This window comes from Colius striatus, chromosome 8 (assembly GCF_028858725.1).
Source record: "Colius striatus isolate bColStr4 chromosome 8, bColStr4.1.hap1, whole genome shotgun sequence".
Classification (NCBI taxonomy): domain Eukaryota; kingdom Metazoa; phylum Chordata; class Aves; order Coliiformes; family Coliidae; genus Colius; species Colius striatus.
The window spans coordinates 32,214,219-32,230,583 of record NC_084766.1 but is presented as its reverse complement, the minus strand read 5'-3'; the positions used below and the strand labels follow the sequence as shown (position 1 = coordinate 32,230,583).

The 16,365-nt window shown below is 37.3% G+C and overlaps 2 protein-coding genes across 3 annotated transcripts in view; one reads left to right on the top strand and one right to left on the bottom strand.

The window, feature by feature from the left end:
• Positions 1-12,035, top strand: part of PDZD8 (PDZ domain containing 8) — a 52,950-nt gene extending 40,915 nt beyond the window's left edge. Inside the window, exons 4-5 of the mRNA XM_062001619.1 lie at positions 6,695-6,857; positions 7,466-12,035. Coding sequence (XP_061857603.1) covers positions 6,695-6,857; positions 7,466-9,663 — 2,361 coding nt within the window. The 3' untranslated portion in view covers positions 9,664-12,035. The remainder of the gene's footprint in view (positions 1-6,694; positions 6,858-7,465) is intronic.
• A 1,890-nt stretch (positions 12,036-13,925) lies between these two features.
• Positions 13,926-16,365, bottom strand: part of SLC18A2 (solute carrier family 18 member A2) — a 28,935-nt gene continuing 26,495 nt past the window's right edge. For both annotated transcript variants that reach the window (XM_062001656.1, XM_062001655.1), the window contains exon 16: positions 13,926-15,456. In XM_062001656.1, the coding sequence (XP_061857640.1) occupies positions 15,349-15,456 (108 nt within the window). In that variant the 3' untranslated portion in view covers positions 13,926-15,348. The remainder of the gene's footprint in view (positions 15,457-16,365) is intronic.

Sequence of the window (16,365 nt, the reverse complement as noted above, 5' to 3'; positions counted from 1 at the left end):
AACAAGCTGAAGAACATATTTTCTGATAGTGCAAGTATTTGTACTAGGAAAATTGTTTGAATATTCATTCTCAAGGTGGTTTTGAGTGTTTGCTAATTCTTTTGTCTTTCTAATGAAGACCATTTTCAAGAGAGAATGCACTGTTCAGAGTTTTTTGATGATGAACATAAAAGGTTGACTTTTTTAGTGGATTATGGATTAGGCAAGTGAACTGCTGCTTAGGACAGCTACATGAGTACAGGAAAACTTCTCTAGAGTCATGGGTAGAGGAAAACAGAACACCAAGTAAAGCAAAAAGCAAGTCATTAAAAAAAATTAAATTGTCTAAAATTTGAAGGATCAGCCTGGTCCAGAAACTGAGGGTAAACACTACAGTAAACATTGGGTAGAGGCAAGAGTTTAACTATCAAAATAAATCCATAGGGTGGATTAAAAAAAAAGTGGTTTTACATCTAAATAATATCTCCGTGGAGATGGATTTCTGATACATTTAAAAGTTTCTATTTCTATATTCACTGTAACTCAGTCTTGTCTGACATGAAGTTTTACTTTGTCTTGATCCTGGCTGCTTATGGTGAAAAGCTCATTCATTCATTATTTGCTTTTCCACAGTTAGTTAGGTTTTGCACATCAAGTTTGTAATGGTTTTATCAAGTCTCTCCTTCCAAGCAAACTGGAGAGAAGAACATCTTTTTGGCAGCTACTCAGTTGTGTACTGTAAAATGAATTGTGCAAGAACAATATTTTAGATCTTCAAGATTGCTGGGGTTTTTTAATAAGCAGCAGATATTTTCCCTTTAATTGTTTGTTGGAAACTTTGTTCATGTATTTTTAAATGTTTAAATATGTTTATAAATCATTTTGAAAAACCCCTCACAAAACAACACCCCCTCTAACCCACCCCCTCATATCTAGAACAAATACACATGCATTCAGCATAGTGGTCTAGTGTGTTTTGGCAAGATAATAACAGCAATTGGAGTGGGGGAAACACAAAACAATTAATTTGTTTGAAATTAACTGAATTGATGTAAACCTGTGAATGGGAGAAAAACACATGAAAGTTTTCAAGCAAGTATGAAATTAAAAGTATACACTTCTTTGGTATGGAGGAAACATCACATAGCAAGAAAGAGTAGGTTAATCGTTGTAGAAGTCTTGGTGCACATTTTGGAACAGTAATAGCTCTAGATTTTAAGATTTAGCTTGAATTGTGGAAACAAGAAAGATTTTTATTAAAGCAATCTTAGGGAACATATCTAATGAATGATTTTAAAAAACCGAATCCACAAATTAGTTAATTGATTTCTAAGTTTTTAAATGTGTTTCCTAGTAGACATGGGATTTTTAGAATAAAGAATGCACAGATGGAAATGCTCTCAGAACATTAAAAAAAACACCCTTTTTTCCTTTGAGTCTAGTGTTCCTAAGGAGTGTGTCGTGAGAGTGGCGATACCTGTTTTCCTGTCTCCTCTAGCCCCTATAAATAATGCAGCAATCACTTCACTCTGTGGGTCATACATAATGACTGCTTTGAGTAATAGGGTTGAGAAAAGCAATAAAGTCCATATTTTAAAGATATGTGCCAAAACCCTTTATTTTAATAATATGAATATCTAAGTCTTCAGAATAGAAGTAACTGTTTCCCAGTTTTCTACTTTAATGTTTAAGGGTTTTTGACATGAAATATTCCTTCCTTTCCTCTCATTATGCAGGATTGTCTGGGAGAATGTAATACTTTACAGTCATGTTCGTAGACATTATCTCTTCCTTTTTCCCCAAAACATTAGACTATACCTTGGAAGAATACCCCAGATCCACTGCAGTAGTCACTGTCGGGTTTTTATCGACAGCGCAGTACTGGCGTACTGTCAGTTTGTGATACACACAGCATGTTACATACATAGTCCAAAGAGTGACATGCTTGCTAAATTCCAGTAAAGCTTTATTATGTTAATGCTTAGTTAAATAATAGTTAAACAAATATGGAATCTTAGTTACAGAGTATAATTAGGCTTTCAGAAAAACAATTTCCTTTTTGGTTCCTGAAAAAAGTGATTTGTATTGAAAGCAAAAATCTTATCCTCTAATTAATCTGTAGCTTAATTTTGTGCCTATTTCTGTGTCTATCTAATAACTTTTAAAGTTTAGCTGAGTGATGTTACACTAGTAGTAAGAGGTGGTCATACATACTTTTCTAGATTATTGTTATCTCCTTATCTACTCATGGACATCATTTATTATGTCTTAGAAATTCTGAATGGAAGTGCTTTATCTAATGTTAGATTACGTTGTAATTACAAGACTGAAGTATGACTAACAACATTCTTACCTCTGCACTCAAAAATAACCTGATATCATAAGTTCAGATTTGGAAGCACATGGTAGGTGAGATGGCATCACATTTGTCTGTGTTCTATAAGAGAGGTGTTTGCTTATCATCCCTTCTCATTTGCAAATTTTTTCAGACTGATAATGAAGCACTTGAAGGTGAAAGCTGCATTCTGTATTGACACTCATGTAAATATTTGGCCATTTAAATGGTATTAGAAAGCTATAAACTTCTGAATGATCGTTGTGTAGCTGTGGAGTTCAGCATCAGTATGTTAAAAGCAGGAAAAATTGATTTTCACTGACATCCAGCATCTGCCAGGCTTGGAGAACAACAAGGCTGAAGTAGGGAAAGGCTATGAGACACAGTTTTCTGCTGCATTGTATTTCCAGAGCATGCTTTCAATTTGAACTCAAATGTAATGGTGGGATTACGCTCTGCAGTGGCTCATACACTGATGCATATAAATGAACTAAAGCCTATACTGTGAAATCAATGCTTATAGACTTTTTCCTGTGAAAGTCAGGCGTTCACAGCCCCACATCAAAATGCTTTATTAATTTTTGAAGTGAATAGACATTTTGTATCCTCTTCTTGTTTCCTTTTTGTTCTTGGATAATAAAACACCAAGGAAATTAAATCTTTGTCTCATTTTTCCCCCAAGATAGTCATTCCTGTTCTGTTGCATCTTAATCTCAACAGGAATTTCATAAATATTCCAGGGCTTGCTAACTTCTTTTAAAAAAAGGTACATTTTCTAAGTTCTTTCCATAGAACTTATCTGAAGGTATGCTTGTCACTGCCAAACAAGTAGTATCTGCTTTATATTACTCCTTATCTAAGTAACTACTAAGATTTGCAGTAAAACAGTTATTAATTAGGTCAAATTACTTTAAAATGACATAGCTAGCTGGTTAAAATTTTCCTTTCTCCTAAGCACAGCTGTTATTTTTTTCTTCCTTGCAGCCAGCTTATTTAACAAATATCTTTTCATTATCAGCAATTTTTTTTCAAATCTCTGTGTTATTTAGCTGATTTTTGTCCTTCTGATGTTTCGTGTTCCAGTGGATCTTTTGGCTCTTCACATTTATTACAAGTTTGAATTTGAGAGAGAGGCAGAAAGACATAAAGGTAGTTGTGCTGGGTGTATGAAGGTGCTTGGGTTTGAGTGTACTTGTTGAGTAAGGGGTGTTTGAGAGCTTGCAACAATATTTACCTGCACTGCAGCTAGCCTGAGATATTGCTGTATTGCTTGGTGAAACATGGAGTTGCCAGAGGGAAGAATCAAGGAAACTATTCATCTGGTTTGGATTGATCAATTGAACACGTTTACTTCATGAGAAAGCTTGTGACTGTGCCAAAGTTAATAAAAGGATGAGATGAACTTTGCTTCATGTTCAAAGGCTCTCTCCTTCCAAGAACAGCTTTCTGTCAGATACAGCGAGGCTGTTGGAAGTCTCCTTGCCATCAGTGAGTCATACGCCTTGTAGTCTGCAGTCAGTGTCCTTGCATGGGAGCCAAATGTTCAGAGACCTAAGTGGCTTTGGTCCCAGCTCTTTCTCATTTCTTTTATGTGGTCTCCTGGGGAAGGAGGGAAAGATGAAATGCTGGGAGTCACCTCAGAGATTTTGCAGTAGAGAATATTTTCACTGTTAAGTCGTTCACTATTGAGATCTGCTCAAAGAAGTCCTTGGACTCAAATGAAGCTGAAGAGGATGAGGGTCTGTACTGACAAACTCTGTAAGAAAGCTTTCAGCAACATCTTTTACTGTCTAATTGTGCTCTTTCCCCATATCTGCTTATCACAGTTTGCCATGATTGCAAGTAATAACAGTGGTTAGAGGTCATTGCTGCCATTCTTCAAAATGCTAGGTGTTGCAGTACCAGCTCTTGTTTTCCAACTGACCTTCTCTTTCAAATAGGGTTTGTCGCTTTCTGAAGAATGAGTCTGCAGAAATCTTACCACTTCTTTGTGCCATTTTTTTGAATGGATGAGAAAATCTGTAAGAGAAAGTAGATTCACAGGTAGTAACCCCTGTAGAAGTGTTACACTGGTCAGCTTCCTCCGGTACTTGGATGTTTTCCTGAACTGCTCAAAGACAGATTGCACAAATTAGATGGATTGCAAATAAACACAGCAATGCTTCTTCTGCAGTGATGTAAAACTAGCAGGCTGGCCATCTTGGACAAGGCAGGACTTTAAAACATCTTGTCTTAATAATGTACTCTGGTTTTGAGTGTAAAGATCCAGAATTAATGCTAGATTTCAGAAGCAGCTGTGCATCATCACAATAGATGCATCCCTAAAGGTTTGTAATTAAATGGCCAGAATAACTTAGCATTAAAAGGAAAATCATCCTCCACCATTCTGTTTAAGCATGAGTTTCTTTCCTGAAATTCTTTAAAGAGCTTTATACTTCAGTGGGCTAACAAAAGTGAGGGTGAAAAATGGTTATAGTTTCCTTTCAGTCCTCTATAATATTCATGTTTATCAGCGATCCTTGAGTGCCAGCTTACTTTCTGATCATGAAGGTTTGTATACTGCCAGAACAAATTCATGTCATTTGTCATTTTGACAGTTAAAGTATTCATCTGGTGCTGTTTGAAATTATAGTAATTGTTCGTGTTGTTTCCACACAGCACATGTAACGTTTGTGAATTGCCAACTTAAAAAAAAGCAAACCAAAACCCTGCCACAGGCAAGCCTTTACTTGTTTGAATTATAGGAGAATCTCAATTCTTGGAACTGCAATTGAGCTTATATTTGGTCTTTTTATTCTTTCATACATTACTAAGTAGTCACAATAGACATTAAAGAAATTTGAGAGAAAATATTATCTTTAAGTGACTGTGGAAAATGCAGAAAATTAGTCCCAAAGCTTCAACTTAATGCAAGTCTGTGTCTTCAAAGTCAATGCTTTTCTTAAACTGCTGTAGCACTTTTATTTCTATGCAGAACTGAAGGACAATTAACAAAAAAACAAGGTGTGGTGCTATTAAGATTATAAGAGAGGAGTGAAAGCTGTGCAGGAGAGAGGCAAGGAGAGAGTCATGTACTGAAGTTAAGTAATCCACTTCATCTGTGGAAAGCCATTGTACAAAACTAAGCAAACGAACACATCCTCAAAAGGGGAGGATCAACTCCAGACAGTGCAAACATTGACAATTGAACAGCAACAAAGTAAATGCAGAAGGATGGAGAAGTCTGTCTACCTAAACTCAGTAAATTGAAACCAAATAGAAAATTTCCTATGGAGGTTTTCTACAAACAATGTCTGTCTCTCTGTTCTTGGGAATCAAAGAAACAAATTAAATCTCTGTCCTTGGAGCTAAAACATAGACTACGAGTTCTTCTTTCAAACAGACAGAATACACATCAGTGGAGGGATAGTAGCCGGTTGTGTAAAACAGTCCAGAAGGGGGGAAAAAAAGTAAACTTTAAAATTCATTAAAGACAGTCTTAATTAAGAAAAAAGTTGCCAAAGATCTCAGACACTAAGGTATGTATAACAATTGCCCACTACCTAGATGTATTCTTCAATAGGAATTTCCAAATTATAAGTAATCTGCATGAAGGTGGGATGAAACTCTTACTACAGAGATTGCACCTTGGTCTTTTTAAGAATAAGATATAGGATATTATTGAGTTAAATGTTTTCATGTCTTTATCTTGCAAGATAAATATGAGGGAAGGGTTATGGGTCTTTGAAGAAGCTTCTTGGGCTATTTTAAATTTAAATTTGTTCTAAATATGCTTTAGCATTGTGTAAATATGTATTAGTTTTCTCGCTCCAAAGACATTTTTGCACAGACTACTGAAGAGCTACTCGTAGTAACAGGTTTTGTAACACAAATGTGGGATATTCAAAGTGATAGTTAGATTGATGGTACAGTGCTCCTTTTAATAAAACTTCCCTATAAAATGAATGATGAGATGATGTGGTGGCTTTGTCAGGATGGGGTTTTTTTTGTGAAGATGACCCATGTGTTGCCTTTCCTGCAGATTTGTAATTTGCATAGATTAGTTCAGTACTGTTACTAATTGTATACAGACTACTGAATAGATGTGTACACACATACAGTATTTATGTATATATTGCTAGCAATTCTTGGACTGTTCTCCAGTGGTGGCATATTTGACTTTTCAGAACTAGTAACATTTGATTCCACCTTTCTCCAAAGGTAGAAGCTGGATTGGCAGACAGCTAATTTATTTTGTGATTTTCTGCTTAATGAGGTCAATGGATGTCCTAATGTAATTTTAAAAATAATGCCAGTTGTTGTATAACTGTTCAAACAGTCTTTAGTAACCATGGATCCTTGCAATCAACTGACTTATGTTCTTAACTTCTTTTTCTCTAGGCTGAACTAGTGAAAGGGAATCTGCAAAGTGTTGGGCTCACACTCCGCCTTGTGCAGTCCAAAGAAGAAGATGCAGGGCATGTTGTCATTGAAACTGTGACTCCAAACTCACCTGCTGCAGCAGCTGATCTACAGAGGGGAGACAGACTTCTAGCAATTGGCAGTGAGTAATATATCAGCTTTCAAAGTGTGTCGTCTTGCAAACTAGGAGGACATGTCTGCACACAATTCAACTAGACTGCCTTTCTCAACAACTACAGTTATGCCTGACCCTCATAATAAAAACTAACATTTCTGCGTTTATGGTCACTTAAGGTTATCATTATCTTGGTTTGTTTTCTTACATATTTCTTTACTTTTTGCTAGATAAAAGCCAAAAGTTGAATAAACATTTGAATGTAAATATATTTTCACTGCTCTAATAGTGATGCTGTGAGCTTTTCTACTTAATTTCTTCCAGTGAGGATATAAAAAATATGCTTAGTTTACAAAGAAAACCATAACATTCTGTATCATAGGTCTGCAAGAGCAAACTGGAGTAATTACATTAGTATCTTTCCCAGCTCCTGAAGTGATACGGTTGTATGAATAAAATGGAAAGGATCCATCTGTTAACAGTTCAATTAAGCTCTTCTGTCGTAATTGAGTTCCTCTGTTAGTGAGCAACAGTATCATTATCACTATTAAAGACCTAAACGTTTGTTGACTATTTTTTGCCATTTAAATTGTTACATTTTAATTATGATAACAATTTTTGTCTCTCTTTAACAGGTGTTAAAATCACATCAACCGTCCAAGTGTTGAAGCTTATTAGACAGGCTGGGGACAGAGTTTTAGTCTTCTATGAAAGGCCCGTTGGGTATAATCAGCATGGCTCAGCACTGCAGGATGGATTTGGACAATTGGAAGACGCTGCTTTCTTGACACAGCCAGAAGATGACCAAGCTAGTTTATCAGCTGATGTCGATAACAGAGATTTTGATTCAGAATTCGAGGACTTAGCTTGTGAATCACCTGACCAAAAAGAAGATCTGCCAACAACTCCGAGTCCCAAACGTTCAGTGGTAATACTTGCTGCTAAACCACTTGGAACTATATCTCCAATTCTGAATCGAAAATTACATTTAGGAAGTTATCAGACCACATCTAAAACGCAACAACAAAAAGATGGAGCTAAAGTGACAACATCCAAAACTACTGAGGGCTCAGATGCATCACAGCAATCAGGTAAACAATCACAAGGATCTGGTACTAAGCCTCCTGTGCCACCTAGGCCACAAAGTAAACTTATTTTACCTACTAGTGAAGCTCAGAATCTGTTGGAACCTGGAGGTGTATCTGAAAAGCCAGAGAGGCCACCTCCTCCAGCAAATAATGGAGACAAATGTACAGAGAAGGTAGTAAAGAATAATGATCAAATAGAAGACCCAACGATACCAAAAGTAGTAACAGCACCAAAACAAGAGACATCAAAAGATGGATCTTCAGAAAATTCTCGTAGTTCCAAAGATGGTGGAGACGATCATCAAACGTGGGAATCACCAGAAATTCCTTACAAGACCCGACAAGGCCGATGGCCAAGGACGAGGACATCCTCCTGTCTATTTGAAGTAGAAGGATACCATAAGTACCTTAATGTTGCACTGTGGTGCAGAGACCCTTTCAAAGCAGGTGGTTTTATCTGCTTAGGATATGCAAGCATAAAACTTGAAGAAATTGCTTTAGATTGTATAGCTACATCCTCAATGGAATATATTAGAACATTTAAGCTGGATGCTCCTACACCTAAAGCAGCAGTCACTAGAACAGCATTGCGGAATTTGACGACCCACAAGGGATTCAATGAGAAATTTTGTTATGGTGATGTAACTTTACACTTCAAATATTTAAAAGAAGGTGAAATAGATGAGTCAAACTTTCTCCTGGAGAAAGAACGGGAATGTCACTTGGAAGAAGAAACTCGTGCGCTTCAGAAAGAGGATCCTTACTTGGGACAAGTTGTTCTTACGGAGAACAAGCATAACTTTCAAGATACTCAGTTTCAGAATCCAACTTGGTGTGATTACTGCAAAAAGAAAGTATGGACTAAAGCAGCTTCACAGTGCATGCTCTGTGCTTATGTTTGCCATAAAAAATGTCAAGAAAAGTGTCTAACCGAGACACCCTTTTGTGTAGGAGCTGAAAAGCGCCTTGATCGAACTGTGGGAGGTTGCAGAGCGGAAGGACAGGAAGCTCCCCAAGCTGCGTCCTCTCGCGTTGACTCAGAATCTAAATCCATGAACAGAACGACTGGTTTGACCAGACATATCATCAACACAAGCACCCGTTTGTTAAACCTTCGGCAAGTCCCCAAAGCCCGCCTTTCTGAGCAAGGAACAGAGGTGGTAGAACCTTCGCCAAAGCACACGCCAAACACTTCTGATAATGAAAGCAGCGATACTGAAATCAGTGGGCCGAGCAGCCCTTCCAAGCGTGCCGCAGGTACTGGGATAAAGTTGGTCCGAAAGGAGGGGGGTCTGGACGACAGCGTCTTCATTGCCGTCAAAGAAATTGGACGCGATCTCTACAGAAGTTTACCCACCGAGGAGCGTTTTCAGAAATTAGAGTTTATGTTGGATAAGCTGCAGAATGAGATAGACCAAGAGCTGGAAAACAATAATTCACTTGTCAAAGAAGAAAAAGAGACAACAGATGCAAGGAAAAAAGCCTTGATTTCTGCTGCACTGGCAAAGTCAGGTGAAAGACTGCAGGCCCTTACGCTGCTGATGATCCACTACAGAGCAGGCATTGAGGATATAGAGTCTTTGGAGAACATGTCATTAGAGCGACAGTCTAAAAAAGTGACTAAAGATTTGGAGGAACCCAATCTAGCAGAAGAAATGGATAATGAAGATGTCAGTCTGATGGAGGCTCCGACATTCAACGTCATATCAGAAGACCCAGTTGATCCACCTCAATCAGTAGACTGATATTTACATACTTAGTTGAGGGAAAGGACTAAAAGAATACTTTGCACTTAATTACAAAGACACGCAAATGATATTAAAACACTGGTATAATGTACATGTCCTGCTTCTCCACAGTTATTTGCCTGTGTAAGAGTATAATAATGGCTCTTCTCCAGCTATGGCAGCATCATTTTGTTCAAGTGGCTGGTTAAAACTACATTTTGGGGTTTATATTGGAAATTTATTTTTTAATAACTTATTTTTATTTTTTCTAATTATGTAACTTTACCATTTCACATTAATGTGTGTGGTGTCCTTAATGTATTTCTTACCCCCTCCCTCTCCCACCCCCCCTTTTTTTTTGAGCTGGTGTTTTCAACAGGAAACAGGCAGGATTTTCAACATGTTTCATTTCCATTGTACGATGAAAAAGTTATAAGCTTATTGCATGCCTAAGCTGAGGACTGACACAGATGTCACTGGAGGGACCAGGCTTTAAAATGTTCATCACTGTTATTGTACATCTTTTAGGTAGTTGTGTATTTTTTGCCAAACATAGCATGAAAGCAAACAAAAGGTCTCACATTTTGTCTGTGATGAGTATTTACTAAGTTAACTTTGCATATCGTTTCTTTTCCGTGGGTTTGTTACGTACATGATTTTTTTCCTTCATAGTTCACATGGAATATAGTAATGCTAAGCTAAAAAAAAAATCCTCCTAAGAAATTTGGACTGTTATCTCCTGATTGAATAATGCTAGATATCAAAGTACATACCAATATCTAATCATAATTGAATTGGGAATATTTTTGACAAAAGCAGCTGCTTGCCTTCCAGAACAAAATCCTGTGTTTAAGTGTTGTTGTGTTACCTGATAGCCTGATAAAGGATATTATTCTTCACAAGAGTTGGCGATTTCATTGCATTCTATGGAAAAGCATGTAATGATAATCTAAGCAATTTAAAAATCGAAATTCCACTGCAGACTTTATCATTTCAGAAAGCTTGAGGTATAAAATGCTTTACAAAACAGCTAAAAATGTCCCATGCAGTGCTAAGTTGCACTCAGCTTCTCGGAGACAGTCTGAGCAGGAGGATCACCTTTGTCAGAAAACTGTCCTATAGTGTATATAACATGTTTTATTTGAGTCAAAATAAGTGAGTCAAGTAGAGATGAGAGAGATTTTCAGCCAGCAGCTTTTGAACAGAACTATCTGGTCTTGTGCTATGTGTACACTGTGGATCTTAGCATCACCTGGCTGAGGCCATTGTTCTTATTTCCTGTTAACGTGTCTTTGTTTCATCTTCTCTGTATAGAAATGCCGTATGAAATGTCATCTTTATTTTAGGTACTGTTAGGTACTGGTATCGGTGTCACTGGTAGTAGGGAAAAAAAATACCCTTGTGGAAAGGGAGTTGAATCTAAGATGGTAACATTTAAATTTTCATTTAAATTTTCAGGCAGTCTGTAATGTACCTCTTAAATTTGCTTCTCAGTTTATTTTGAGATGGGCAAAATTAAGAAGCGATGGTTTTCACAGACAGAAAAACATACTTGTAAACAAAACGGTTACTTAACACTCATGCAACTACTTGCACTTTTTTTGTGAGTTCTGGGCAGTTGATGCATATTTAGATGATGTATGGAAAACACTATCCATGCTAAAACAGGCATGTGACACATTTCTGAAATGAAGCTTCAGCAAATAATCGCACAAAATCAGCTTCCCTTATTGACTAAAAGTTATTTAACCTATACTTGCTTGAGACCCGTATTGAGACTTCCCCACTCCTTTTTCTCAGTGGCTTCCCATTGGTGGTGATCTGCCTTCAATCTCCATCAGGGTTTTGCTCTTATCGACTGCTATAGAGCTTTTCAAATGTATCCAAGTACTTCATTGAAACCCTGGTACACATGAAGGAGCTGTGAAAACAATGCAAATACTGATTTCAGATCCACACTTGTGGTTTTAAATTGACTTGGTAACACAGGGGGGTAAGAAGAGCTGGATATCGTTTTCCTCGTATAGTATTGCTTATGATGATTGTAAGAGAGAAATTAAATGTAGTGCAATATTTTTCAATATGCCAAATGGGAAAAGGGCAAAGTAGTTGTATTTTAGTGATAAGAAGGAAAACGTAAATTCCTGTCTGGCATTAATGACGATAAATGGGGAATCTTGAGGGGAAACTACATTCCTGATGTAATCCTTGCTTCGTGCTTGACTGTACATAGCTGAAAATAAAGAATACCACAGAAAACAAGAATATCTTGACTTGATATCTGAATAGGTGGCAGCTACACACATTTGCAGAAGATCTGCCTAATATGATTTTGTTGGCTATTATTTTATCATGAGAATAAGCTTTAATAAAATAGTTTTGCTAAATTATCAACTTCCTTGCATTGTGTTAATATTTCTTTTTAAGCATTTGTGTTGCAATAGTTTCTCATCTAAAGCCACAACTTAAAGGAAAGCTCTTTGGGAGAATACCACACTTTTACATCATTGCTGGATTAATTGACCTTTGTTGCACTGTTTCTATTTGCATATGTATTTCTTTTTATTCTACACAGTGTAATAGCAGACATTGATTTCTTTCAAAGTGCTGATTCCAGTGGATTATTTGTGTGGCTAGAAAATCTTTTAAAATACTAAGGATGTTTGTGGGATTTGTTTTTCAGGCCTCCAGGCACTGCACAAATAGTAATTGAATGGCAGTATTGGTGACAGTGATTACCACCAGAGTTAGGTGAGGGGAAAATATCGCCCAAGAAGAATTCTTCTGACTTGCCCTGTCCCTCAGAAAATGTTAATGGATAATAAATACTTGCTTGTTATTAGCTTATTTTTATCTAGTCAGTTTTTTCTTGTAATTCTCTGTCCTTGGTATTTTTTCGCTCACGTTTGAAATAAAACGTGTGGAAGTTCGCAGTCACGGCAGAGATTGAAGGTAAGGGAAGCGAATGAAGTGACTTTATCACACTTAGGTTGACACAGATCAAAATATACAAAATATGAAAGACCCCAAACTATTGCAGGACAGAACAGGGGTGTTTTTGTGTATTTTCTGTGACTGAAGTTACTTCCTGGCCATCAGCAAAATGAGTGATTACTTATTCCTCCAACAACTAAATATCTATGTTTGAGGGGGGAAAGATGGTGTAGAGAGCCCAAATGTGTGTGTGTCTGTGACTCTTTAGTTCTGTCTTTTTCTAGATTCAAGAGCCAGGCTGAGCTTTGTGGGTCTACTAAGGTGCTAGTCCCTGAGGTCACAGTAGAAACCTGTCTCTATATGCAGGAGAGAAATGTGACCAATTAATCTGTCCTTGGGCTTTCTTATTTTTATTGCAGATTAACATGAACTCTTTTATTTTTATGTGCTCAGAAGTACAAACCCAAGACATGAAGTAAGTACTCTTTTCTTTAAAAATAGATACAAGTTGCTATGTTTGCACTACTTTTCTACTTGTATGGATACTTATGTATAGATACATTCTACATGTAAATGAACATGTCATATGAGATAGTTCAGAATTCTAACATGGATTAACATGCTCATTGTGGATTAACAACGTGATGTTGACCAAAGGGGTTCAGTGAAGCTAAGTAAAATAACTTCTCCTGGGGCAGAGGTTCAAGTATGCACATAATCTACAACATTGAAGTCTGGACCTCATATAGATAATCATTGATCTGCACAATTGTTGCTTTTCCAGTGGCAGAGAAGAACTCAAGATACGTCACACTCTTGGTTTATACTCTATTAATGTCTGTCTCAAACACCTCTCAGGTTTGAAGGAAGAATTTCCACCTGTTATATATTCAAAAGAATGAAACTGAAAATACACCACTGCATATCTGTAAGTGAATTTTTTCAACACTGTTTATCTGTAAGTGGATTTTTTTAAGTCAACCATAGGCCATGTTACTTGGTCTTTCACACCATTTAAGTCTCCTGTGATGTTTTCTCAGAATCCTCACCTCTATTTAAAGGACATACAGGGGTGTCCCTGCTACTGCAAATTTTTGGCCTTATCCATTTCCACAAAGTTAAATGTCAGGTCAGCAGCCATGTGATGGACTGATTGTGGAAGCTGCCCTGGTTATACACAAGTTATGTGTGTTTATGTTTGTTCTGAGTTACAAAGGGATTAGAAATGAGGAGTGCTTTCCCATGACCCACAATATTTGTTGGTCTCTTCCCCCTGCACTAGACAGCAAAACACAATGCACAAGACAAATCATGAGGGAGACTGTCTTTTTTTAAGTCTTTTTACTTTATTACAATAGATGATAGATTTCTTTCAGATAACTTTATTTTGATGCATAATCATTGACAAAGCAATAGGTGAAGTCTGATCCACTATATCTCTCATATTTTCTGACCATAGTATATATGCTTTACAAAACTATATGTAAACATAGTATCTATGCTGTAGTACATAAAGCATCTGCAATTACATGAAAGAAGGCACATAAAGATTTTAATTTTACAAATGAAAAGATACACCACGGGTGATAAGGACATGGGGATTGTTTCAAAATGCTTGCTTTCAAAGCCTGGTTTTTCTCAGTGCAGGTAGGTACTACCTTATACAGTGCTTCACCTCTATTAGGCTGTGTCCCCAAACATGAAGAGACACTGGCAACAATCAGGTCTCTTTGTTTCTTGTATTTTAAACAACGTTGATATTTTAACTCCTTTTTTAAAAATAAATATATGTTAAATTTCTAGCTGTGTATGCAGCTGCATGTAAAAGAGGTGTTTGTCTGAACTGCTCCTCAGCTTACTTTCAGTACATACTAAGACTAAATAGCTGTGATACTGCAGCTTTTAACCAGCTACTTAATATGCATCTAAAACAAAGTTGAAAAGTGTTAAAAGATTGAAAAGATAGAAATACTATAAGTATCTTTATGCTGTTCTTATGTTTCCTTTGAGAGAGGAACAGGGCACGTTCATAACTTCTTTGTTTGGCGGTGTGTGTTTTGGGGTTCATATTGCACAACTGGTTAACTAACTAACACTTCAATAATAGTACTGGCTAACAGCAGTACACTAATCTGTTTAAAATACTGTTTCCTCCAACAAACCATGAGTGGTTCAGGGATAACTCTTTTTTTTCTTAATTGGCAAAGAAGCACTGTCTTAAATTTTACTAATATATAACCTAAGGATGATAAAAGAAAGTGACAGTGACATCCACACTCTGAATTCCAGCCTTCAGCTCCTCTCAAGGTACTGACCAGGGTATGATTTTAAAAGATGCAAATGGGATAGGTTTTCTTGGAGCTTTGCTTTTTGGTTTTTTTCTCCTTCCAATTAGATAAGACCCAAGGCTCTTGGCTCCAAATATGAAAACTCCTATGTCAGTGAGTTGACTTTAAAAACAAGGTTAAAATTCACATGTTTATACAGATTTATACTGCACATTTAATAAAAAATAGTATAATATCCAATAAAATTAAATACACAAAATAAAGATTACCACTATACAAATCCTCTAGAAAAGCTTTTCCCCCCTTATAAGGCAGTTAGCAGTCTGCTTTATAACCATGGGTGAGGAACAATATACCTTTGGTGTTTTTCTGACCATTTCACTATTAAATGTACAAGACAACTAAAACCTATTTTTGGATGAGATGTTTCACAGGAAAGACTGCATTTTGTACACCAAAACATGTGATATGGCTTTTCATGTTATTCATCACTTTCATATTCTTCTTCATCACCTATGGGGTAGGATTGGATGTTGTTCTGAGTATACATTTTTGTTTTCACAGGACAGTTGTGATCCATGAGTATTGCCTAAAAGAAAACAAAAGGTGAGTATTAGCATTTCTGCTTAGCATCCAGCTGAGATCTGGGGCCTAGACTCCCACATAGTCATCTGACTGTATCCACCATGCAGGGATTCACCTCTCCTCCCTGAAAGTAGAACCCAGGCTGCTTTCAGTGTGTATCAATCAAGTCCATAGGGCTGTGTGAGGTGGGATCTTGACCCCAAAGACATTACTAGCAAATTTCTGTTACCTTACTTGAACCAGTATTCCAGCACAAGTATTATGTATTCCAGCTACAATATTCTTCGGGGTGAATTTTACCTAGTACAATCCAATATCTGAACTTAGAGCAGTTGTGTAGCATATTTCACATTGAATGTGATCAATGTGTCCAGAGACGGGCTGGGAAAGGGTCTGGAGCACAGTCTGATGGGGAATGGCTGAGGGACCTGGGGGTGTTCAGCCTGGAGAAGAGGAGGCTGAGGAGAGACATGAGCACTCTCTGCAACTACCTGTCAGGAGGTTGGAATGAGGTGGGGGTTGATCCATTTCCCCAAATAGCAAGTGATAAGACAAGAGTAAATGGCCTCAAGTTGCACCAGAGGAGGTTTATGTTGGACATTAGGAAGAACTTTTTCCTTGTGGGGATTTTTAGCTCCTGTCCCAGGCTGCCCAGGGGGGTGGAAGAGTCCCCATCCCTGGAGATAGTGCACAGCTGTGGAGCTGGGGGACATGGGTTAGTGGTGGGTTTGGCAGTGTGAAGTTAGACTTCATGAACTTGAAGGTCTTTTCCAACCAAACTGATTCTAATCATCAATCTAGTTTCTAATGAGTTACACAAAGCACACAAAGTAGGGGCTCTCCTCACTCCTTTGAAACCCAAAAGAAATGGCACAGAAGTTCACTGCCACAAGCCCCTGTGGGAACAGGAGAT